Genomic DNA, 26,805 nt, shown 5'->3' with positions numbered 1-26,805 from the left:
AAAACCCTTTCTAGCTGACCAACCACTTTTTGAATTTTCTATTTTCCATCAAAAGGCTTCAAAAATATTAGATTTCTTATAAAAAACGCATAGTATGCCAAACTTGTCTTTTGCAATATCATGAAGATATAAAGCATAACAGGAGTTTAATTGTCGGTAATCGGTCATGAACGTCATTTAATCTCTTTTATAAAAATATAACAAAACTAGCCGGTACCCGGCTTCGCACGCCGGTTTAGCTGTTTGCTGAACGCATTTAAAGTCCTTTGAGATGTTGGGAAGGTGGCTTAAACACGATGAAATCAAAATTTAAGGGAAGAATTCTCTTCAAAGTTTTACTCTATCCCTCCCGGGTGACGTATCTTTTAACCATATTTTTTGTGGCAAAAATGATCAGAAAACAGAAAGGGCATCATTCCCAAATTACACCATACCGGCGACGTCCAAGACGGCTCTGCAATTAGATTTTTTTTCTCGCTTCGCTTGCGTTATATTTTCCGTAGTTCTTGATGTTTAAGTTTAGGAAAACTTTGATGTCAAGATAAGCGGAGTGAAATAATAGACATGACACGTGATTCGTCGAAAAAAGGCAGCCCGATGGGGGGGGTACTTAGGCAAGAGAAGTGTATGGGTATGGGTATGTGCCGGCCTTAAGTGTGCCTTTTTGAAACATGGCAGTTTGAAAAATCGGAAAATCAAACTTCAGTCCCATTAAGAATCGGAAAAATAGGAAAATTTCAACTTTTTGCCCCCAGAAAGATAGAAATTTGGTCAAATTAGTTCAAAAAGTGAATTAAAATTCACACAATTTCCCTTGTTTCGTCTCCTCTTTATTCTGCTAAGGGTCCGAGGGGCAGGGCCGAAAGTCAGCTCGCAACCATAGTCCCCCCGGAAGGCAGCTAGGACACGCAGACAAAAAGGCGTGATAGCGCAATTTTATATTGTTTTTTATAAAATAACTTCGTCATAACTTCAATAATTTTACAAATTCAACAATGACTTAGATTTACAGCAAAATAATTATCGACATACATGTTTAAAGGTCCGTTTTTACGAAGAAAGAATTCTAGTTTTTACCGCCTTTTGAATGTATTTTTTATGTTGCTGTTGTTCTAACAAACTTGTTATGTGATTCTTGAGTTTTATTTTATATTTGTTCTTTTCTTTAACAGATTCTGTTTAAAAAATTTCTTTTGTTTTGAAAAGAATTCGAATGTCTCAAATCAAATAAGGTCGTTAATTACATTCGAAAACATAAAACAAAAGAAAAGAAAGAAAAAAAAAAGAAAAAGTCTAATCTATCAATCAAAACAAAGTCTTTATAAAACGGCGCGAATATCGTTAAACAAATTTGTGGAGCAAGAAGCAAAAGTCATCTTTTAAAAGAACATTGCTTGCGAAAACGAAAGTGACACACAAAAAACAAACAAAAAACAAACCAACAAAAAACAAACTGACATACAGACTACGGCTATTAATATATAGAAGAAATCTAAGCTCGCCCGATGAAGTAAAGACTCTTTAGTAGAACTCAAGTTTGCTCTGAATATTCTTAACATCAGTATTGAAGATACTAGCCTTCTAATATACGAGAATTATAAATAAAACTTAGCCCCAAAAAACAAGTTTATGTTCCATTTCGTTATCCGTTATAAATTTTGTTTCGAAAATATATTTTCTGAAGCTAGAAAATAGAAAGTTATTTATAAGCACACACGATTTCAGAATCAATTTTTAGACAAAAAGTCGCTGGAGAATTTTGGAGGAAAATATCAAGCAATTAAGCTCACATTGAAGAAAACATTAATTGAAAAGTCTTGTCATTTGATGAAGGATTGCCAAGTTTATAGGCCTTTTTTTAGTCCAAATATTTTCTTAAACCGATGCCAAAAAATGGATCTCGTCTATCTAATTTCTAAAACTAGGCCAATAAAATTTCACCAATTGACAAAAGGGATCATTAAAAATGCAGTCATTTGCGTAGTTGTCATCATCGTCATTGAAATCATTTTCCAATTTTTTACTCATTTAAAATGAATCGGAAAAATCGTTTACAAGATTTCTTTTCAAAACTTAATGGATCTTCTCCTCCTTACGTTCTTTGTCTTAAGAGGTTCCCGAACTTACCTCTTGTAACAGTGGCACGAATAACAAAGGGAAGAAGATTGATTATGTTCATAAAAGAATGCATAAAAGTGATTTTGAGTTTTTGTTTCGTTTATGTTCTGAATTGTTATCGACAAAGGGAGTGTCAATCAATTCTCCCCTACAGATTTAAACCCACCCATTCTTCTCTTGTTTTTCTTTGTACCTCCATGGTTATATTTCCTACCTTCTGTAATCTTATCAACGCATTTTCTGTCAATTAGAATTACTGTAATTGTATTTTAATGGTAGATATCTTGTTATACGGATAATTGCTTGTATACTTGTACAGGGTGTCCCTAATTAAAGTATCGAGTCGAAACACAACTATGAGTAGAAAGTTTTATCTGCGTGTTCACAAAATTGTATTTTGAGCTCTCCCTCTTTTTTCTTTGTCATTACGATTAATTTATACGTTGTAACTACCTTTTGTAATAAGCCTGTGTGATGGAGAACGTTCTTATATTTTAGCGATAACACACACAAACTTTTCTACTCAATCGCATGTTCAAACTCGATACTTTAATTAGGGACACCCTGTACAAACAGGCACGCAAAAGGGACAAAAAATGTCTGACTTTATATGGATAATATTATTCAATGGTTTATGGCGTTTTTGTTGTTTGTATCCGCCATTGGGCGCGTTTTCTTTAGATTTAGCCACCCCACTGAAACAAGTTTCGACACCGGAGTGTATATTGTCTTCCATTTATTTGATAGAGTTTTCGCATCTTTTTGTCGACATGAAAATTATTTAAAATGCGTACATTCGGTGGTCCTGCAATGGCGTAAGTATACATAAAGTTTTCCTGTTTAATTGGTTCAGCGCGCAGCAGAATGGACCTTTAAAAAGCAACTGATCGAAAGGATTTTGTCTTTGTCGGGGACTGTGCGCGCAATAAATTAACAAGTCCAGGCTAAACCAACTGCCGATCTAGAATTTTTGCCCCGCCTACTCGCGCGAAGTTTGACCTATGTTTTGGATTGAATTGGTAGTAGAGTCAAATTTCCCGGTTAGATTAAAGGGTTGTTTCAGGTAGGGTTATGGCTAGGGTTGGGGATGCGAGTTAACCCCTGGTTAGGGTTTTAGCCCCCGGGTAGAGTTTGGAGTAAATACCTTGTTTATAAGTAACTTTGAACTCCTCAATGCAGTTGTGACTCGATGGCCGAGTAGTTAAGACGCTGGCGTTCTAATCATAGGTGCTTTGTATATAGTGGGTTCGAATCCCCTAAGCGGCAAAAGTTTCGAAATTTCGGGAAATGCATCAAAAACTTTCAAAACTTAATAATATACAGAAAGTGTCAAAGAATAGTAGCTCAGGGTGGAGGATGGGAAGGAATTTTTTTGCGTCACTTAAGGAACCCTGTACAAACGACATTCGGTTATTGCCACGTCAGCTGGACCTTCACGCCGCTCCGGCTTCTTGTCTTTTCATTGTCCTCAGGAAAGAAGCTATTTGCGTAATGTGCTCAATCTGGTCCCCAGAGCCACATTAAAAACATTTCAATTTTACTGGGAGGACTGGATTGCAGTTTGCAATGTAGACTTGAATTGATCAGTCAATAGATAATTATATCAAGACGGCTTAAAATTAGTAACTATGGTCATGCCCGAAAAAGAAATAAGTTCCTGATTTAACACATCTTACGGCCACCATTTTCAATTTTCCTCCACGCATTTATTTTTGGGAAGTATTTTCCGAATCAGTAAAAAAAAAAATTAGACAAAAATGAGAATCAAGAAGAGACTGCCCTCCTTATTTATTTAATTAACAAGGGCGATCAGTTATTTGCCTTTTCTCCAGGACCATTTCCGGAGTGCTTAAAGCCAATTTTCTCAAACAGGAAACTTGCTTCTTATCAACTTTTGAAACTAAAGATGTTTCAGGAAATTTTCAACCTTCCCGTTCAGGAAGTAATTTTCGTTCAGCTAATACTTACCATTTCTGTAAAGTGTTGCTGACTGGTTGTGGATATAGAGTAGATTCCTAGAAATGAATAACAGCTTACCTTGGTAAGTGATTGCCAGCCACATTGCTCCGCATACCGGATCCAGTCTTCATGGGTCATCAGGAGAGAATGCGTTCCGTTTCGGGGCCTTCCTCTCGACGGTATCCATAACGCACCGGCCCCCCTCACTGAAGTGAGTCCCAATCCAACTGGTTACGGCTGGTTGATTTGTTGGTGACGACAAAACCATTCATGTAGGTCCAACTTGCACAAGGCAATCGGTTGCCTACTTCACTGTCTTTCTTCTTTATCCCTCTTGCCAAAACTCGTCATTTCTCTTCAACCAAATCCAGTGACTTGCTATATCAAACTTCTTTTTGTCTCGGTTTTAGAGTTTTGCTCATCTTTGATTGGAACAATTTGTGTCAAGTCATCGATTATGAAATCTTTTTTTGGAACATGGTCTGTTTTCTCATTCCTTCATGTAGCTATAGCAGCCATTATGCTATGTTGCAATAAGGATTTAAGATTACATTTTAGAGGAAGCCATAAAAGAGGGATTGCTTGGGAAGATAAAATCAAACAAAACATAGGAGTATCGCCTGGAAGATATAACAAAATATGAAGTGAGAGAACCAAAACCGATCTGGAAATTTTGTAAAACAAGAAAAGTCATTTAGAGAGAAAATAAGACTTTCAAATACAAACTTTGGATTGATTTGAGCCACATTGATGAAGCTCCGATTAACAATATTGAAAATGAGCAGAATATTCGGAAGATAGAATTTGATATTCAGTTTGATGGCAAGGAAACAGAAAAATCATATCAACGACATGTTCAAAATCTTTTGGACGAGTTACCTGAAATGTGTCGGAATGGTGAGATCGAAACAAAACGCAAAATTAAAGTGGATGGAATCGATATTGAAAGAAAGATTGTCAAGAATCTAAGTTCTAATGGTATTTGAATGCTTATAGAAGAGCATCCTTGGTTAGTGCCTGTAAGCATCCTAAGCATCTGTCGGAAAATTATCGAATGGTTAATCGCTAGAATGGATATTGAACCCTTTTTAAAGAAAGTTACCATCAGAAATGTCGTTTCAAACAAAGCTATCGAGGTCATATAAATCTCACTTAACTTCACGTATTTCAAGTATTTCATTCGGGGGGCTTATATCGATCAATTAATTACCAAATACGACCACATGTTGTAATATACTGTGTGCGAAAATAAACATTAAAAAAAACAAGACTTCAGAGCCTTTAAATTAAAGTCGGAGACAAAAAGAGGCTGTAACTTTTGATTGCATTTGAATTTAATAGCGGTTTTGTGATTGTTGAAAAAGTAATCAAGTGGAAGAAAATGAGTAAAATGAGTGAAAGTTTAAGTACATGTTTTTTATAAGAACAAATAAGAATAATAATAAGAATATAAGGCTTTGATGACCAAAATATTATAAACATTTTATGGTTTTATGGACTCGAAAACACTTGATTTATCAGGAAAATGGACAAAAAATACTTAAAACATGGTGAAGACAAAAACATGTTAAGAACATTTTTAGGCTTAGAACCCGAAAAGTTAAGAATATCTGAAGGCTTCAAAAATTTTGGATGTTCTTATAAAAAAAGTGTAATGAGGTTTCAAATTGTCTTGAAAACTCAAAAGTAAGTATACTTACTCAAGAGTAAGTTAAGTGAGTGAGGTCATTATTCGAACTTCATCATTCAGAAATATACCTACACAAATTTCAGTCATATTAATTTCATAAAGCTTTTTGTATTTAAAAATTTCTAAAGGTTAGAATATTCAATTCTACTAAACCATGAATGGCCAGAAAAAAATTGAATATGGGGGGTGGGTGGAGGATATAACGATTTCCAGTGACCCAGAAAACGGGTTTTACCCCCCGGACAAGCATCAGTTGACCCCCCAGACAGAGCAAATTTACCCCACAAGGCAAATTTTGATGATTTTTCGCTACCCCACGCCGGGACAATATATCCTCCACCCTAGGCTGCCCACATCCCCTCTGATAAGTTTTGATATAGGGGATGCGAATCAGGCTCACAAAACCGTTCCGAACTTAGCAAAAAATCTGCTAACCAAAAAAAGAGTTGAATGATAGAGAACTTTGATTGACAGTTTGTCGTCTTTTGTTATCTTGAGAGTTTTGTTTGCTAATTCAATTAATTTCGATAAACAAAAAGAAATAGAGGAGAAAGAGAGATTTCTAGCCATATGTTCTTTTTATTTGAATCTTTATTTAATTTCTATTTACGTCATCAAATAACTCAAACAATACACATCGAGTTTTTTGAAAAATACAAGTCGCCAAAATTCTGCAAAATACATAGCTATTCGGTAATTTTCTCGGAAGCGATATCAGAGCCTGATTCGCATCCCCTATATCAAAACTAATTTGGGGATGCATGCAGCCTACCTCCACCCCCAATGTTCGGACATTTTCTGGAAGAGCCCAATTTTATGAAATTTCCTACACCCGGCCGGCATCACTCTATTACATCACATGCATCACATTGGCATCGTGAAATGAAAAGAATTATAGTGTATTCCTCGAAGAAAAATTGTCGGGTGCATTAGGGGAGTGTTTGCGCTTCCGGTGCCAAAGGCCTTTTTAAAGTTAAGATACGATCCGAACTTTTATTTTCTATCGAATTTTAAACTAATATATTCTACTTATTATTTATAAGGATTTAAGTGATATGATTATCCTGTTCATCAAACTACACTAAAATAAGTCAAGTTCATTTAATACAGATCTTCACCTCTATCTCTCATCATTTCCATATATTCTGCCGAATACATACTCAATTTCGTTTCTTCGCCGGCATAAGGAGCTGTTAACCATAAATTAGCAATCCATTTTTCACCTTTGCGCACCTCACAACCACCATGCAAAGACCAATCATCAATCTCTCCCAACCAGCCTGTGTTCGCATCAACATGATGGTTATACCAGGCTACAGCTGATCTTTTCTGGGGCTTCACAACAAGATTTGAATCGTAACAATGTTCGTTCAAGTTGAATAAATCTTTTGCTGGATAACCATGTCGACGAAATTCCTGTCAATTCAAAATAAGTTGATGAAGTTTCCAACACTAGAGACCATTAAGATATTTCTTTCTCTTTAAAAAATAGAAAAATCAACGATGTGTTCTTTTTCTTTCAGAAAGAAGTGGTGACATTTTAAGAAAAAATTCAAATCTCTAAATCTATCAAATCTTTATTTTTCGAAATCTGTCCCATTTTAAGCCTTGCGCAAAATACAACGCGCGTGAGACGCACACTGTAAAAATTGTAATGAAATAAGATGGGAGAAGTGCTAAGGGTGTAAAAAGTATGAAAAACTTTGAGCTAATCGAGGAAAAAGTAAACTTACAGCATCTGAATAAGTGATGTTATCAGCGGCAGGGAAAGCCGTTTCTCCACCTTCTTCAGGTTTCTCCAAATAAAACATGATAGTCATAAACCTACGAATAGAAAAAATATAGGAAATTGCTTTAATAATATTCGCTATCCAAAGATAATTTGGTTCACCGAACTCCATATACCTTCTTTAAGAGAAGAAATTTGGCGGAATTTATTTTGGCGATCTGATAAAATTTCTAAATTTAGCGAGCGACATGTTATTTTTCAAATCTTCTAGCTGAAAATCGAGAAGAAATGGCGATTTTAGGGAAAATAATGGGAGAAGCTGGAACTTTTACAAGCTCTTATTTGATTTGGTTGGTCGTTAAGATGTAATAAAAGAATCTTATTACTTTTTCTAAAGAACGCGTCATCTCTATCACTTTAAATGACCAATTAGTAAAGTATCTTGTAAAAACTCCAAGGCATCTCAAAATAATGGAGGCTTATGTGAAAAAAATTAAATTTTGGCGAAAATTAATTTCTACGAATGAAGAAAAAAATATACGGTCAAACACAAGAAAGTGGTTTCTAGAAATTATATTTGGCGAGAATTAATTTTGGCGAATTTTGCGAGTTTTTCCGCCAATAGAACATGATGGTCATAAACCTACGAATAAAGAAATATTGGAAATTGCTTTAGAAACATTCGCTATCTAAAGAAAATTTGGTTCACCGAACTCTAAACTAGAACCTGTGATAGATCAGACTGCGCGCATCTCCGGAAATGATTTTGATAAAGGAGATGTGTATCGTGTATAAAATTCTTGTTTTTCATTACATCGTCGTGAGTAAACCGCAGAATCATTTTCGTTGAAATTGGATCCTGATAATTACTGCCACTATAATGTTACAGCAGAGCATTAAGAGTTTTTTTCTCGAGAATAGAGAGAGAGAAGTAAAATCAAATGTTATGAGCGAAGCTTGTATTATATTTTTTCAAGAAAAAATTGTAATGTTGGTCTTTGTTATCGAAAAGGGAGCTAAAATTTATTCATGTGAGTGCTTCAAATTTCGTATTTCTGGAAAAGTTCAGCAGGTCTACAATGGTCAGGGTTACAATGGTCATTGAGATCATAGCACGCTAGACGCATAAGTAAAACAAGCGACAAATTGTAGTTTATACAAACTGATATCATCCCGTAACAATTATTGTATTTTTATACATGGATTACAAACGACTCCAGGCTAAGTTCATTGAGTTTAAAGAATAATATTCAACCTTTCTCAAGCAAAATAGTGAAGCTAGGATACCCAGGGTAGGGATATCATCAAGTTAAATTGAAGGATTGATGAAGAAAAAAATTCAATTATCCAATCTAGCTTTTTAATGAAAACTGCGCGGGCGGCGCAACTTATGTTATAATTACGTGGCTTAAAATCCTGGGACAAGCTGGAGTTTTTACAAGCTCTTATTTGATTTGGTTGGTCGTTAAGATGTGATAAAAGAATCTTATTACTTTTTCTAAAGAACGCGTCATTTCTATCACTTTAAATGACCAATTAGTGAAGTATCTTGTAAAAACTCCAGCTCATCCCAAAATCCTACGTACACCCCTTCTCACAGATTCGGTAGGGGGGGTAAAAATAGCAGACTGAAACTCGATGGATTTGTTACTCCCATGTTTTTTTATGGCTGGGGATTTGAATTCCATTGTTTCAAGTCAGGAGATTCAGTGGGGATGAGAAAAATAGCATAATAATTTGCAGTGAGGATTGGTTTGTATGATTCTTTTCAATGGGGACAAAAATTGGAGGATGATTTTCAACTGGGGACGATATTTTGGACAATTTTTCCAGTTGGAAGGGTTCCCAGTGTGTCTGTGAGAAAGGGGTGTGAAAACCAAACGGGTCTCGCAACTTATGTTGTAATTACTCTCGGGTACCTAATAAGTAAGTAAGTTTGCGACCGCAGTCGAGTGCGACCCGAAGGCTCCCTTTTCGTTCGGCTGTCTACCCGAAGGTAGGGGAGGGCGCCACTCCTTTCCCTGGAATTCTCCACTTACCCTTGATCCGTCTCTTTACTTACTGAGCATCAAGCAGAGAGGCATCAAGTACCATTTTGGGAATCTTTGGTGTGACCCGGCTAAGGATCGAACCCACAACCTTGCGCACCGTAGCTGGATGCTCTACCTTCATGCTACGGTCGCTATAGCGGGGTACCTAATAGCCGGGGGGATTGGAATAAGCGGGGGGGGGGGGTTGGAATAAAAATGTCCTGGGTGGAATATTTTTGTAAAGGAGGCTAATACAGCAGAATTGGGACAAAAAAGGGAAATTTCAATTAGCGGGGGGGGGGGGGGGGGGGGCGGCTATTAGGTACCCGAGAGTAATTGGCTTTAAATCCTACATAAGAGATTCTTCTGCAGGGTTCAGCTCCCACACAACGTTTTTCCGACGTTTATCTAATGTTCACAACGTCCAAATAACGTTAAATGAACGCTGAAATAATGTTATGTGTCGATTGGGCTATATCCCAATGATCTAATCTAAATACGATGTCTCACTCTCAATGTGATACATACACTATACTCAAATGGGATAAATTTTAGCGAGGGTTAAAGCGGGGATTACTCTCGGGTACCTATTAGCCATCCCCCGACTAATTAATTTTTCAAAAATTTTCCACCCGCAGGACATTTTTATTACAACCCCCTTGCTTTGTTTGTTTTGAGAATTTTTCTAAATCCCTCCTCCTCCACTTATTCCAGCCCCCCTTCTGGCTATTAGGTACCCGAGAGTAAGTCCCTGTGAAATATTAATTTAATTCCAGCGAAAATTCAACACATTAAAATATATTGGTCATTGTTCTTAGTATTTAATATTCCTTTGTAATGTGTTTAATTCATTTTTATTTTTGCTATATTAGAATGAGATGCGATGAATGGGCAGTCTTAATAGTACTAGCATTCTGTTGTCTTGTCTCCTTGTCATTATTGGGAACTGATATCTATATATTTTACCGGTACCCAGCAGAAAATGGAATGGTACATGGGACATTTGTGGTATTTCTCTGCTTAAACCTTTGTTTAAGATATGTCTTTCAAACAGTATACACAGACAAGAAAAAATACAACCACCTTATACTCAATATAGGTAAAGTATAATCTGCATTGAAACTTCAACAAAAGGAGATCTTTTTTGTAAAAACTAGCAATTCCTCGAGGGAATTCTATTGTAATACACCCGAAACAATCCCACAATGCATCGCTTTTTTAGAAAAATCAAAAAGTCCGATAATAAGATCCAAATTAAATCTCTTCTGAAAGAACTTTTGCGTCTATTTAATCTGGTGGATGAAGGACATTTTTGCGACCAAATCCGCCAAGTCCGCAAAATTTTCTTACCGCGGTACTTTCAGAGCGAACAGATCGTGATAACATGAAGCTTAATAATTTGACCATTTCTTATTTCTCTTTCTTCTAGAACTGTCGGCAAGTCTCTTGGCAGCAATCTTGATAGAAGAATCACTTATTCGCATTATTTTCATATCATGGAGTGTGTTCACAACAATTTATATATTCGTTCTCATAATAACGAAAGTATTCCACCAATATTGGTATGGCAAAGAGAACTTCTCTATTCAAAAACAAACTCTATCAGAATTTATTGACGAACAAATGAATACTGATCCACAAATCACAATTCGTTGTAAAGCTTTTCGACCAAAATCGATTTGGAAATTTTGGCAATCTAAAGAAGTAATTGGTAACGATGCTAAAATATTTGTCGACTACGAAAATTGTATTGATTTGACTGATCAAAGCTCTATTGAAGGTTACAAAAAAACATGGCAAGTAATTATAGACTTTAAAATTGATTTTGAAGAGCAAATAGAGACACTATATTTTCGAACGAGCCAACAATTCATTGATGATTTCCGAAAGAGCTTACTGCAGGAGTACCAAGAAGACTCTGAGATTACAGTCAAATACGATATCAGTTTCAGCAGACAAAATAAGACCGTAATTTGTTTAAAAAATGAATCTTTGGAAATGTTTCTCTGGATTTTAGGTATTCCAGGACTTATGTTGGAAGGTTTGCTATTGTTTGATGAGAAATGTGGAAGTTGTTATTTTACCAAACGAATCACTATTCAAAAGAAAATATCATGATGGAAAATTTCGTTTGAAAAATGTTTCTTTTAAATACAAGCTGTTTCAATCGATATCATTAGAGAAATAAGAGTACAAATGACTCTCTAATTAGAACTACTAATAGAAATTCTAACTACTAAGAATTTTCTTCGGATGAGAGAAAGATTCGAATTACAGAAATTATTTTATACTTATTTCTACCTAAGAAGACAAATAGTTTAGTTCGAATTATAGTTGAGGGTTGACTGTATATGAGTATTAAATTTCTCAATACATAAAGAGCAGTATCCAGTTGGCCCCTTTTTGATCCTCAAGAGTTGTATCAATAATAATTAAAGCATCGTAAAACATTTAAAAATTAAAATTGGGAGGGTTAACCATTTACCCTGGGGTACCCAAGTACTTCTCACTTTGCAAAAAGGGTACCCAAGTACCCCTGACTTTGCAAATGGGGTACAAGGATGTACAGTAAACCTTTTTTTACCTCCATTGTAGGGTCGCAAACACACCAAAATGATAAAATTAGTCCCTCGTAGGGTGTCTTCATTGATGTAATTTTAGGAAACTGGAAAAACTCAGAGAAAATTTCGCATTTTCAAATCCATTCAGGGTATCGTTTTACTTTTATACAAATTTTGGCAAGATTTTGAGAAAAAACAAGTTACACGTAGGGTCCTTTGTCGAACGTCGGCGAAATCCCCGTCGGTGAGCAAAGGTGGTACCCCCAGGGGGATATTTACCATTAATATAAAAAAATTACAAAGAAAAAAAATTAAATAAAACTTGAACCTACTGAGTCTTTATTGTCTACCAGGTTTCGTTTGTTAATTTCTTAAAAGTCCTATAATGAAACGAGCTCTGGTGTTTAAAGGCTAAATGTATTTACATTTGAACAGAAAAATGGGTATATATGCTTGGTTTGGGATCATCACGTTAAAAATGCAGATCTGTCCACAAAATACTTGACGTGAAGTTAAGTGAGGTTTATATGACCTCAATATCTTTGTTTGAAACGACTTTTCTGATTGTTACTTTCTTTAAAAAGGGCTCAATATCCATTCTAACGATCAACCAATCGATGATCTTCCGACATATGCTTAAGATGCCGACAGGCAAAAACAAAACAACTAACCAAGGATACTCTTCTAGAAACTTTTCAAGACCGGTGGAACTTAGCTTGATAACAATCCCTCTTTCAATATTGATTCCGTCCAGTTCGATCATGCGTTTTGTTTTGATCTCACCATTCCGACACATTTCAGGTAACTTGTCCAAAAGATTTTGAACATGTTGTTGATATGATTTTTCTGTTTCCTCATCATCAAACTGAATATCAAATTCAATCTTCTGAATATACTGCTCCTTTTCAATATTCTCAATCGAAACTTCATCAATCTGGCTCAAATCAATCCAATGTTTATATTTGAAAGTCTTATATTCTCTCCAAATGACTTTTCTTGTTTTCCAAAATTTCCAGATCAGTTTTGGTTCACTTACTTCACAATATGTTACAAATTCAGGCGCTTTTCGTATGTTTTGTTTGATTTTGTTTTCCCAATCAATCCTTGTTTCATTGATTCCTCCAAAAGTTAATCCTAAACTGTTTAAACCGTCACCGCAATATAGCCTAATGGCTGCAATAACTGTGTGACTAAATGACAACACTGCCCATGCTCCGAAAATAGATTTCATAATCGACGACTCAATACAAAGGGTTCCAAGCAAAGCAAAACAAAACTCTAAAACGGAGAAAAAGAAGTTTTATTTACCTATATGAATATGCTCTATATCGACAACCAGTCAGCAACACTATACAGAAATGGTAAGTATTAGCTTAACGGGAAATACTTCCCGAACGGGAAGGTGGAAAAAATCCCGAAACATCTTTTGTTTCCAAATTGGATAAGAAGCAAGTTTCCTGTTTGAGAAAATTGGCTTTAAACACTCCGGAAATGGTCCTGGAGAAAAGGCAAATAACTGTTCGCCCTGGTTAAATAAATAAGTAAAAAGAGCAGACTCTTCTTAATACCTTCTTTGTCTATTTTTTTTTCACTGATTTGGCAGTTACTTCCCCGAAATAAATGCGTAGTGGAAAATCGAAAATGGCGGTCATAAAATGTGTTTAATCAGGAATTTATTTCTTTTTTGGGCATGACCATAGTTACTAATTTAAAGTATGGTAGCTCTAGCCAATTCGATATAATTCTGTCTCGATCAATTCAAATGAACTAAAGGTCTTTGCAAACTCCAATCCAGTCCTCCCAGTAAAATTAAAAAGTTTTGTAAGTTGCTCTGGGTACCAGATTGAGTTCCTTGGCATCACACACATAGCTTTTGATGACAATGAAAAATAAATATTTTGGGAGCCCAAAAAATGCATTGAATATAAAGCTGCATCTGGTACATTTGTTTTTGTAGAGCGTAATGACAATAAAACTTTATGTATACTTACGCCATTGCAAGACCTTCAAACGTTTACATTTGAAATCATTTTGACAAATAGTTGCAAAAACTCCATCAAATAAATGGAAGACAATATAAACTCCAGTAGCAACACCTGCTTCAGCGGGGTGGTTGATATATCCAAAAAATCCGCCACCCATAATAAGAATACCCAAAACAAAAAAAGCAGCATAATAATATCCACATAAAGAGTCTCCCATTTTTATTGTCTCTTTTGCGTGCCTGGTCTACTAAAATACAATTGTAGTAATATGCAGTGTTATATTTCCTACTTTCTGTAATCTAATCAACGCGTTTCTGTTAATTAGAATTACTGTGTGTAATTGCATTTTAATGGTAGATAATTTGTTATACGGATTGCTTAAGTAACATAGGCACACAAAAAGGACAAAAAATGTCTGTAATGTATTAATGTATTATTCATTGCTTTATGGGGTTTTTGTTGTTTGTATTCCTTTGGGCGTTTATTTTGGATTTAGCCACCCTGCTAAAACAGAGTCTGCTAAATCGCGTGCCAGCGTGCTATGCGTGTCAGCGTGCCTACGTGTCATGCGTGCCTGCGTGCCAACGTGCCTTGGCGTGCCAACGTGCCAGCGTGCCAACGTGCCATGGCGTGCCAACGTGCCAGCGTGCCATCCAAATTTGGCGTGCCATTAAAACTTCGGCGTGCCATCCGAATTTTGGCGTGCCATCCGAATTTTGGCGTGCCATCCGAATTTTGGCGTGCCATCCGAATTTCGGCGTGCCATCCGAATTTTGGCATGCCATCCGAATTTTGGCGTGCCATCCAAATTTCGGCGTGCTCGTCCGAATTTTTACCGAAATTTCGGTAAAGCTTGGGGAGAAGATGACACAACTTGGACCCCTCTAATATGGACCCCATAGTGGACCCCAATATGGACTCCCTCAAAATTAGTGGGAAAGCATTTTCAAGGTTATTTTATGTAATGACACTTAAATTATGTAAATAATGGCATTATCACAAAATATGAGGTGTGTACACCAATTTACAACAAGATGTTTTCTCATGCTCAATAGGATGCTGGCGGTGCAAATGGATATAGATTGTCATGCAATGAAAACATTAAATGCTCCAAAAGAACTGTTTTAGAGATATGAAAATAGTAGTACTTTTATTATTATTTTATTATTTTCATTTTTATATGAACAGAGCATTACATAACTTTAAAAGTTTTGAAGGAGATACACGTGTTTCTTCCACGCGAAAGGCAGTAGTCTACCTGTCATTTTCTTGACAAAGCAAAATCTCATTTTCAGCTTTATATATAATATATGTTTAGATACTTAGCGTTATGCTTTTTTTTACCGAATTTGAACCTAAGTAGGCTTATAAACGTTATGCTAATAAAAAGAGTGTATTCTTAAATTTTTCACGCCTCAGAGCCACCATTCTTCACCTGTCACCTCGTTCCTCCCTGTTACCATGTGTTACCTTTTTTAGTAACAATGAATAGCACAGTTAATTAAACATATGGTATTTTTGAGGGGGTCCATGTTGGGGGGGGCGGTTGATGTTTTTATGTCACGAATAGGTAAGTGCTTTGTCGTTAAAATCTACTCTCATACGCAGATCTTTCTTCACCCCTGTCTACGCTACTGTTCTAAAAAGTTGAAAAAGCTTTTCATTCTGAAACCTTTTGAAAAAGTTTTTTTCTGGAATTTTTTTTTTTTGGAAACCTAAAACTTCAAAATAGCCAAAAAGCTCATGAGTTTATGGTTACCGTTTTTGCCTTTTTAAATCAAGTGGTCAGGAGCTGTAGCCAAAAATAAGGAGCTTAGTTAAATGGTTGTCCGAGGGCTAAAGTAATTTTCAGAAGTCATCATTTTTCTTGACTTTTTCTTTTTCTTACTCCCCTCACTTGCCTTACTTTAACCCGTGTAAGAGACCGTAGTAAGTGTATATTCCGAAATATCGCCTAACAATTAATGTTTCATGGAAAATAAAGACTCTGGAAATTTAAAAAAAGTACGCAAAATTTGGTTGTCACGCTAAAACTTGGATGGCACGCCGGAATTTGGTTGGCACGCCAAAACTTGGATGGCACGCCGGAATAAGGATGGCACGCCAAAATTTGATTGGCACGCCAAAATTTGGATGGCACGCCAAAACTTGGATGGCACGCCAAAACTTGGTTGGCACGCCAAAATTTGGATGGCACGCCAAAATTTGGATGGCACGCCAAAATTTGGATGGCACGCCGGAATTTGGATGGCACGTAGGCACGCTGGCATACCAAGACACATTGGCACGCTAGCAAATTGGCACGCGTAGACGGTTGGCACGCTGGCACGCCGGCACGCCAAGACAGTTGGCACGAAGGCACGCATGGCACGCATGTCACGCTGGCACGCTTAAAAACCGATGGCACGCTGGCACGCGTGGCACGCGATTTAGCAGACTCGCTAAAACAGGTTTCATCACTGGAGTGTATATTGTGTTTCATTTAGTTGATGGAGTTTTTGCCTTTTTTTGTCGCCACGAAACTGATTTAAAATGCGTACGTTTGGAGGTTCTACGATGACGTAAGTGTACATAAAGTTCCCCTGCGTAATTTTTTTATTGTCATTACGCTCTATAAAAGTAAATGTACATTATGTAGACTGGAGTCGTTTATAATGCATGTAATACTAATAGTAAACAAAAATAATGATACGGGATTTAGTTTGTATAAACGACTGGAAGAATCCGGTGTTCCAGCCTTATAGATACCGGGCCTAGCTACGCAGAAACTTGCGTAGCGAGAAAACAATTTATTAAGCAACAACAAACTCTCAAAATAAAATCAACTCAAATGAAACATTTTTAACACACAAATCCACACACATTTTATTTTCAAGAATTTTTTTTGAGCCGGGAAAAATTTTAATTGCGATATTGACACTTTTTTTTTGTTAAAGTTAAAGAGTTAGTGCACAAAGGTTTCTAGACGACTAAAATTTACTTTTTTGCTTTATTTCTAATATGTCTGAATTAGTCGTCTAGCTTGCTAGACTATACATTATGCAGCTTTAGATTCACTGCATTTTTCGGGCTCCCAAAATATTTATTTTTCATTGTCCTAAGGAAGAGGGCTATGTGCACAATGTGCTAAATCTGGTACCTAGAGCCACATAAAAACATTTTAATTTTACTGGGAGGACTGCGGATTGAAGTTTGCAAAGACCTTTAATTCAATGTACATTTGAATTGATCGAGACAGAATTATATCGAAAGGGCTAGAGCTACCATAGTCAGCCACATAGCCATTCTCCATAGTAAAAGTTAGTTCCCAGACGTCATGCTCGAAAATGAAATAAATTCCTGATTTAACACATTTTATGGCTTTTAGAGGCTACTCTCCTTATTTATATATTTAACAAGGGCGATCAGTTATTTATCTTTTTCTCTAGGACCATTTCCGGAGCGCTTAAAGCCAATTTTCTCAAACAGGAAACTTGCTTCTTATCCAATTTGGAAACGAAAGATGTTTTCGACCTTCCTGTTCGGGAAGTATTTCCCGATAAGCTAATACTTACCATTTCTCTATAGCGTTACTGACTGGTTGTGGATATAGAGTAGATTCATATAGGTATATCAAACTTCTTTATCTCTCGGTTTTAGAGTTTTGCTCATCTTTTGATTGGAACTATTTTTGTCAAGTCGTCGATCATGAAATCTATTTTCGGAACATGGGCTGTGTTGTCATTCGGCCACGCAACCATTATGCTACATTGCGATGACGGTTTAAGATTTACTTTTGGATATTTTCCCCATCCCAAATGAATAATCTTTCTTAAAACAATGGAATTCAAATCCCCAGCGATTAGAAACAAGGTTATATCAATCCCCATCGGCCTTCAGTCCTTTATCTTTATCCCCAATCCTACCGGGTCTGTGAGAACGGGTTGTTTTCAGAGGGAATCAATTTTGGCGGATGGCTTGAAAAATTAAATTTGGCTGGATAAAGGATATTTTTGTCCAAAAACTTCAATCAAATAAGAAATTCCCTGAAATAGCACACATTTGGGGGAATAAATGCAGTAATTTTAATTTGGCGAATGGCCGGAAAAATAAATTTGGTGGGAACTTAATTTTGACCAAATCCGCCAAATCCGCCAAATCCACCAAATCCGCCAAATTTTGTTCCCTTAAGGCACTTCCAGAACAAACAGACCAAGATAACGTGGAGCTTAATAATTTGACTATTTCTTTATTTTTCTTTCTTCTAGAACTGTCTGCAAGTCTCTTGGCAGCAATCTTGATAGAAGAATCACTTATTCGCATTATTTTCATATCATGGAGTGTGCTCACAACAATTTATATATTCGTTCTTATAATAACGAAAGTATTCCAACAATATTGGTATGGCAAAGAGAATTTCTTTATTCAAAAACAAACTCTACCAGAATTTATTGAAGAACAAATAAATACTGATCCACAAATCACAATTCGTTGTAAAGCTTTTCGACCAAAATCGATTTGGAAATTTTGGCAATCTAAAGAAGTAATTGGTAATGATGCTAAAATATTTGTCGACTACGAAAATTGTATTGATTTGATTGATCAAATTTCCATTGAAGGTTACACGAAGACATGGCGAGTAATTATAGACTTTAAAATTGATTTTGAAGAGCAAATAGAGACACTCTATTTTCGAACGAGCAAACAATTTATTGATGATTTCCAAAAGAGCTTGCCAGAGGAGCCAGAGGAGTACCAAGAAGACTCTGAGATTGCAGTCAAATACAACATCACATTCAGCAGACAAAATAAGACTGTAATTTGTTTAACAAAAGGAATCTTTTGAAATGTTTTTCTGGATTTTAGGTATTCCAGGACTTATGTTGGAAGGTTTGCTATTGTTTGATGAGGATTGTGGAAGTTGGTATTTTACCAAACGAATAACTATTCAAAAGAAAATATTTTGATAGAAAATTTCATTTGAAAAATGTTTCTTAAATAAGTTGTTTCAATCGATAACGTTAGAAAAATAAGAGAGCGAATGACTCTCTCTAATTCGAACTTCAAGGGCCCGAGAATTTTCTTCAGATAATAGAAAGATTCGAATTATAGAAAGTATTTTATACTTATTTCTAGCTGAGAGGACCAATACTTAGTTCGAATTATAGAAAAATTCGAATAATTGTTGAGGCTCGAATAAGAGAGGGCTGACTGTATACGAGAATTAAATTTTGTCAATATATAAAGACCAGTATGCCCCTTTTTTAATCCACAAGAGTTGTATCAAGAATATTTAAAGCATCGTAAAAACAGGGTATTTTATTGAGGGAATTTTGGGCGACTGGAAAATTCAGAGATAATTTCCCAATTTCAGTCCCATCCGGGGTATCGTTTTACGCAAATTTCAAAAAGTCAACGAGTGGCTTTCCCTGGGGGAGACTGGAAATTGACATTTACTATTAATTTAAAAAAAATACAAAGAAAATAGTTAAATAAAACTTTCTACTGAGTTTTTATTGTGTACCAGGTTTTTTTTTTCAATTTTTTTAAAGTCATATGGGGCCGTCCACATAACGTACGCACTGAAATGTCGAAAATCGAGTACCCTCTCCCCCCCCCCTGTACGCAAGCGTACACAAATGGCTATACCCCCTCTTCTAAGTACGTACTTTTTCATTCACCCCCCCTTCGGTTGAAAAAAATTTCGAATTCAAATCGTTTGATTCGGAGAAAGGGTTTTATTTCATACATGAAACTCAATGCTTATCAAGAAACTTTTTCCTTTCCTAGATGCGTATAACAAGCGTAAAAGTCGACAAAAAACAGCGAAAAAGGGCTATGAAAAAAAATTCTCTACGTACGTACATTTCCCTTTGACCCCTCCCCTTCCCCTGTACACAAACATACACTTTTTAAGAAGAACCCCCCTCCCCCTTAGTGCATACGTACTATGTGGGCGGCCCCTATAACGAAACTAGTTCTCGTGTTTAAAGGCTAAATTTATTTACAGTTGAACAGAAAAGTGATTTTATATGTCTGGATCGGGATCATCACGTTAAATATGCAGATCTGTCCACAAAATACTTGACGTGAAGTTCAAGTGAGATTTATATGACTTCAATATCTTTGTTTGAAACAACTTTTCTGATTGTTACCTTTCGGAAAAAGGGTTCAATATCCATTCTAACGATTAACCAATCGATGATCTTCCGACATATGCTAAGGATACTGACAGGCAAAAACAAAACAACTAACCAAGGATACTCTTCTAGAAACTTTTCAAGACCGCTGGAACTTAGCTTGATAACAATCTCTCTGTCAATGTTGATTCCAATGTTGATTCCATCCAGTTTGATTATGCTTTTTGTTTTGATCTCACAATTCCGACACATTTCAGGTAACTCGTCCAAAAGATTTTGAACATGTTGTTGATATGATTTTTCTGTTTCCTCATCATCAAATTGGATATCGAATTCAATCTTCTGAATATTCTGCTCCTTTTCAATATTCTCAATCGAAACTTCATCAATCTGGCTCAAATCAATCCAATGTTTATATTTGAAAGTCTTATATTCTCTCCAAATGACTTTTCTTGTTTTCCAAAATTTCCAGATCAGTTTTGGTTCACTTACTTCACAATATGTTACAAATTCAGGCGCTTTTCGTATGTTTTGTTTGATTTTGTTTTCCCAATCAATCCTTGTTTCATTGATTCCTCCAAAAGTTAATCCTAAACTGTTTAAACCGTCACCGCAATATAGCCTAATGGCTGCAATAACTGTGTGACTAAATGACAACACTGCCCATGCTCCGAAAATAGATTTCATAATCGACGACTCAACACAAAGGGTTCCAAGCAAAGCAAAACAAAACTCTAAAACGGAGAAAAAGAAGTTTTATTTACCTATATGAATCTGCTCTATATCAACAACCAGTCAGCAACACTATACAGAAATGGTAAGTATTAGCTTAACGGGAAATACTTCCCGAACGGGAAGGTGGAAAAAATCCCGAAACATCTTTTGTTTCCAAATTGGATAAGAAGCAAGTTTCCTGTTTGAGAAAATTGGCTTTAAACACTCGGGAAATGGTCCTGGAGAAAAGGCAAATAACTGTTCGCCCTGGTTAAATAAATAAGTAAGAAGAGTAGACTCTTCTTAATACCTTTTTTGTCTATTTTTTTTTCACTGATTTGGCAGTTACTTCCCCGAAATAAATGCGTAGTGGAAAATCGAAAATGGCGGTCATAAAATGTGTTTAATCAGGAATTTATTTCTTTTTTGGGCATGACCATAGTTACTAATTTTAAGTATGGTAGCTCTAGCCAATTCGATATAATTCTGTCTCGATCAATTCAAATGAACTAAAGGTCTTTGCAAACTCCAATCCAGTCCTCCCAGTAAAATTAAAAAGTTTTGTAAGTTGCTCTGGGTACCAGATTGAGTTCCTTGGCATCACACACATAGCTTTTGATGACAATGAAAAATAAATATTTTGGGAGCCCAAAAAATGCATTGAATATAAAGCTGCATCTGGTACATTTACTTTTGTAGAGCGTAATGACAATAAAACTTTATGTATACTTACGCCATTGCAAGACCTTCAAACGTTTACATTCGAAATCATTTTGACAAATAGCTGCAAAAACTCCATCAAATAAATGGAAGACAATATACACTCCAGTAGCAACACTTGCTTCAGCGGGGTGGTTGATATATCCAAAAAATCCGCCACCCATAATAAGAATACCCAAAACAAAAAAAGCAACATAATAATATCCACATAAAGAGTCTCCCATTTTTATTGTCTCTTTTGCGTGCCTGGTCTACTAAAATACAATTGTAGTAATATGCAGTGTTATATTTCCTACTTTCTGTAATCTAATCAACGCGTTTCTGTTAATTAGAATTACTGTGTGTAATTGCATTTTAATGGTAGATAATTTGTTATACGGATTGCTTAAGTAACATAGGCACACAAAAAGGACAAAAAATGTCTGTAATGTATTAATGTATTATTCATTGCTTTATGGGGTTTTTGTTGTTTGTATTCCTTTGGGCGTTTATTTTGGATTTAGCCACCCTGCTAAAACAGAGTCTGCTAAATCGCGTGCCAGCGTGCTATGCGTGTCAGCGTGCCTACGTGTCATGCGTGCCTGCGTGCCAACGTGCCTTGGCGTGCCAACGTGCCAGCGTGCCAACGTGCCATGGCGTGCCAACGTGCCAGCGTGCCATCCAAATTTGGCGTGCCATTAAAACTTCGGCGTGCCATCCGAATTTTGGCGTGCCATCCGAATTTTGGCGTGCCATCCGAATTTTGGCGTGCCATCCGAATTTCGGCGTGCCATCCGAATTTTGGCATGCCATCCGAATTTTGGCGTGCCATCCAAATTTCGGCGTGCTCGTCCGAATTTTTACCGAAATTTCGGTAAAGCTTGGGGAGAAGATGACACAACTTGGACCCCTGTAATATGGACCCCATTGTGGACCCCAATATGGACTCCCTCAAAATTAGTGGGAAAGCATTTTCAAGGTTATTTTATGTAATGACACTTAAATTATGTAAATAATGGCATTATCACAAAATATGAGGTGTGTACACCAATTTACAACAAGATGTTTTCTCATGCTCAATAGGATGCTGGCGGTGCAAATGGATATAGATTGTCATGCAATGAAAACATTAAATGCTCCAAAAGAACTGTTTTAGAGATATGAAAATAGTAGTACTTTTATTATTATTTTATTATTTTCATTTTTATATGAACAGAGCATTACATAACTTTAAAAGTTTTGAAGGAGATACACGTGTTTCTTCCACGCGAAAGGCAGTAGTCTACCTGTCATTTTCTTGACAAAGCAAAATCTCATTTTCAGCTTTATATATAATATATGTTTAGATACTTAGCGTTATGCTTTTTTTTTACCGAATTTGAACCTAAGTAGGCTTATAAACGTTATGCTAATAAAAAGAGTGTATTCTTAAATTTTTCACGCCTCAGAGCCACCATTCTTCACCTGTCACCTCGTTCCTCCCTGTTACCATGTGTTACCTTTTTTAGTAACAATGAATAGCACAGTTAATTAAACATATGGTATTTTTGAGGGGGTCCATGTTGGGGGGGGCGGTTGATGTTTTTATGTCACGAATAGGTAAGTGCTTTGTCGTTAAAATCTACTCTCATACGCAGATCTTTCTTCACCCCTGTCTACGCTACTGTTCTAAAAAGTTGAAAAAGCTTTTCATTCTGAAACCTTTTGAAAAAGTTTTTTTCTGGAATTTTTTTTTTTTGGAAACCTAAAACTTCAAAATAGCCAAAAAGCTCATGAGTTTATGGTTACCGTTTTTTGCCTTTTTAAATCAAGTGGTCAGGAGCTGTAGCCAAAAATAAGGAGCTTAGTTAAATGGTTGTCCGAGGGCTAAAGTAATTTTCAGAAGTCATCATTTTTCTTGACTTTTTCTTTTCTTACTCCCCCTCACTTGCCTACTACTTAACCCGTGTAAGAGACCGTAGTAAGTGTATATTCCGAAATATCGCCTAACAATTAATGTTTCATGGAAAATAAAGACTCTGGAAATTTAAAAAAAGTACGCAAAATTTGGTTGTCACGCTAAAACTTGGATGGCACGCCGGAATTTGGTTGGCACGCCAAAACTTGGATGGCACGCCGGAATAAGGATGGCACGCCAAAATTTGGTTGGCACGCCAAAATTTGGATGGCACGCCAAAACTTGGATGGCACGCCAAAACTTGGTTGGCACGCCAAAATTTGGATGGCACGCCAAAATTTGGATGGCACGCCAAAATTTGGATGGCACGCCGGAATTTGGATGGCACGTAGGCACGCTGGCACGCCAAGACACATTGGCACGCTAGCACATTGGCACGCGTAGACGGTTGGCACGCTGGCACGCCGGCACGCCAAGACAGTTGACACGAAGGCACGCATGGCACGCATGGCACGCTGGCACGCTTAAAAACCGATGGCACGCTGGCACGCGTGGCACGCGATTTAGCAGACTCGCTAAAACAGGTTTCATCACTGGAGTGTATATTGTGTTTCATTTAGTTGATGGAGTTTTTGCCTTTTTTTGTCGCCACGAAACTGATTTAAAATGCGTACGTTTGGAGGTTCTACGATGACGTAAGTGTACATAAAGTTCCCCGGCGTAATTTTTTTATTGTCATTACGCTCTATAAAAGTAAATGTACATTATGTAGACTGGAGTCGTTTATAATGCATGTAATACTAATAGTAAACAAAAATAATGATACGGGATTTAGTTTGTATAAACGACTGGAAGAATCCGGTGTTCCAGCCTTATAGATACCGGGCCTAGCTACGCAGAAACTTGCGTAGCGAGAAAACAATTTATTAAGCAACAACAAACTCTCAAAATAAAATCAACTCAAATGAAACATTTTTAACACACAAATCCACACACATTTTATTTTCAAGAATTTTTTTTGAGCCGGGAAAAATTTTAATTGCGATATTGACACTTTTTTTTTGTTAAAGTTAAAGAGTTAGTGCACAAAGGTTTCTAGACGACTAAAATTTACTTTTTTGCTTTATTTCTAATATGTCTGAATTAGTCGTCTAGCTTGCTAGACTATACATTATGCAGCTTTAGATTCACTGCATTTTTCGGGCTCCCAAAATATTTATTTTTCATTGTCCTAAGGAAGAGGGCTATGTGCACAATGTGCTAAATCTGGTACCTAGAGCCACATAAAAACATTTTAATTTTACTGGGAGGACTGCGGATTGAAGTTTGCAAAGACCTTTAATTCAATGTACATTTGAATTGATCGAGACAGAATTATATCGAAAGGGCTAGAGCTACCATAGTCAGCCACATAGCCATTCTCCATAGTAAAAGTTAGTTCCCAGACGTCATGCTCGAAAACGAAATAAATTCCTGATTTAACACATTTTATGGCTTTTAGAGGCTACTCTCCTTATTTATATATTTAACAAGGGCGATCAGTTATTTATCTTTTTGTCTAGGACCATTTCCGGAGCGCTTAAAGCCAATTTTCTCAAACAGGAAACTTGCTTCTTATCCAATTTGGAAACGAAAGATGTTTTCGACCTTCCTGTTCGGGAAGTATTTCCCGATAAGCTAATACTTACCATTTCTCTATAGCGTTACTGACTGGTTGTGGATATAGAGTAGATTCATATAGGTAAATAAACTTCTTTTTCTCTCGGTTTTAGAGTTTTGCACATCTTTTGATTGGAACAATTTTTGTCAAGTCGTCGATCATGAAATCTATTTTCGGAATGTGGGCCGTGTTGTCATTCGGCCACGCAACCATTATGCTATATTGCGATGACGGTTTAAGATTTACTTTTGGATATTTTCCCCATCCCAAATGAATTTTCTTTCTTAAAACAATGGAATTCAAATCCCCGGCGATTAGAAACAAGGTAATATCAATCCCCATCGGCCTTCAGTCCTTTATCTTTATCCCCAATCCTACCGGTTCTGTGAGAACAGGTTGTTTTCAGAGGGAATTAATTTTGGCGGATGGCTTGAAAAATTAAATTTGGCTGGATAAAGGATATTTTTGTCCAAAAACTTCAATCAAGTAAGAAAATCCCTGAAATAGCACACATTTGGGGGAATAAATGCAGTAATTTTAATTTGGCGGATGGCGGGAAAAAATAAATTTGGTGGGAACTTGATTTTGACCAAATCCGCCAAATCCGCCAAATTTTGTTCCCTTAAGGTACTTCCAGACTACGAAAATTGTATTGATTTGACTGATCAAAGCTCTATTGAAGGTTACAAGAAAACATGGCGAGTAATTACAAACTTTAAAATTGATTTTGAAGAGCAAATAGAGACACTATATTTTTGAACGAGCCAACAATTAATTGATGATTTCCGAAAAAGCTTACCGGAGGAGTACCAAGAAGACTCTGAGATTGCAGTCAAATATGATAATTTAATTAGAGAAAGAATCAAATTATAGAAAGTATTTAATACTTATTTCTAGCTGAGAGGACAACATATTAGTTCGAATTAAAGAAAAATTTATTACCCCCGGGGGATAAGGGGGCATTTACCATTAATATAAACAAAAAATTACAAAGAAAAAATTTAAATAAAACTTTCTACTGAGTCTTCATTGTCTACCAGGTTTCGTCTGTTGATTTCTAAAAGTCCTATACTAATGAAACAAGCTCTATTGTTTAAAGGCTGAATGTATTTACAGTTGAACAGAAAAATGAGTTTATATGCCTGGTTTTGGATCATCACGTTAAACATGCAGATCTGTCCAAAACAATACTTAACATATGAAGTTAACTGAGGTTTATATGACCTCGATATCTTTGTTTGAAACGACTTTTCTGATGGTCACTTTCTGTAAAAAGGGTTCAATATCGATTCTAATGGTTAACCAATCGAAGATCTTCCGACAGATGCTAAGGATGCTGACAGGCAAAGACAAAACCACTAACCAAGGATGCTCTTCTGTGGAACTAAAATTCATGACAACCTCTCTATCAATGTCGATTCCATCCAGTTTGATTATGCGTCTTGTTTTGATCTCACCATTCCGACACATTTCAGGTAACTCGTCCAAAAGATTTTGAACATGTTGTTGATATGATTTTTCTGTTTCCTCATCATCAAATTGAATATCGAATTCAATCTTCTGAATATTCTGCTCCTTTCCAATATTCTCAATCGAAACTTCATCAATCTGGCTCAAATCAATCCAATGTTTATATTTGAAAGT

General features: G+C 36.3%; 4 protein-coding genes across 4 annotated transcripts in view; 1 reads left to right on the top strand and 3 right to left on the bottom strand.

Moving 5' to 3' along the window:
- Window positions 1-6,620: 6,620 nt before the first annotated feature.
- The window catches only part of LOC136814763 (transmembrane prolyl 4-hydroxylase-like), a 52,543-nt gene continuing 32,358 nt past the window's right edge, over window positions 6,621-26,805 (bottom strand). Inside the window, exons 11-12 of the mRNA XM_067071184.1 lie at window positions 7,501-7,591; window positions 6,621-7,183 (exon numbers count right to left, since the gene is read on the bottom strand). Coding sequence (XP_066927285.1) covers window positions 6,869-7,183; window positions 7,501-7,591 — 406 coding nt within the window. The 3' untranslated portion in view covers window positions 6,621-6,868. The remainder of the gene's footprint in view (window positions 7,184-7,500; window positions 7,592-26,805) is intronic.
- Window positions 8,489-11,651, top strand: LOC136814823 (uncharacterized). Its single transcript, XM_067071249.1, has 3 exons — window positions 8,489-8,527; window positions 10,399-10,625; window positions 10,956-11,651. The coding sequence occupies exons 2-3, from the start codon at window positions 10,400-10,402 to the stop codon at window positions 11,642-11,644; spliced, it is 915 nt and encodes a 304-aa protein (XP_066927350.1). The 5' UTR covers window positions 8,489-8,527; window position 10,399; the 3' UTR covers window positions 11,645-11,651.
- LOC136814819 (uncharacterized) lies at window positions 11,702-14,290 on the bottom strand. The gene is made up of 2 exons (XM_067071246.1): window positions 14,079-14,290; window positions 11,702-13,365 (listed from the first exon to the last, which is right to left on the bottom strand). Exons 1-2 carry the CDS (start codon window positions 14,287-14,289, stop codon window positions 12,611-12,613), a joined length of 966 nt encoding a protein of 321 aa, XP_066927347.1. The 5' UTR covers window position 14,290; the 3' UTR covers window positions 11,702-12,610.
- On the bottom strand, window positions 19,929-21,989 carry LOC136814818 (uncharacterized). The gene is made up of 2 exons (XM_067071245.1): window positions 21,639-21,989; window positions 19,929-20,925 (listed from the first exon to the last, which is right to left on the bottom strand). Exons 1-2 carry the CDS (start codon window positions 21,847-21,849, stop codon window positions 20,159-20,161), a joined length of 978 nt encoding a protein of 325 aa, XP_066927346.1. The 5' UTR covers window positions 21,850-21,989; the 3' UTR covers window positions 19,929-20,158.

The sequence above is a fragment of the Clytia hemisphaerica genome, unplaced genomic scaffold, assembly GCF_902728285.1.
Source record: "Clytia hemisphaerica strain Z4C2 unplaced genomic scaffold, Clytia hemisphaerica genome assembly, whole genome shotgun sequence".
NCBI lineage: Eukaryota > Metazoa > Cnidaria > Hydrozoa > Leptothecata > Clytiidae > Clytia > Clytia hemisphaerica.
This window is presented reverse-complemented; position numbering and strand designations above follow the sequence as displayed.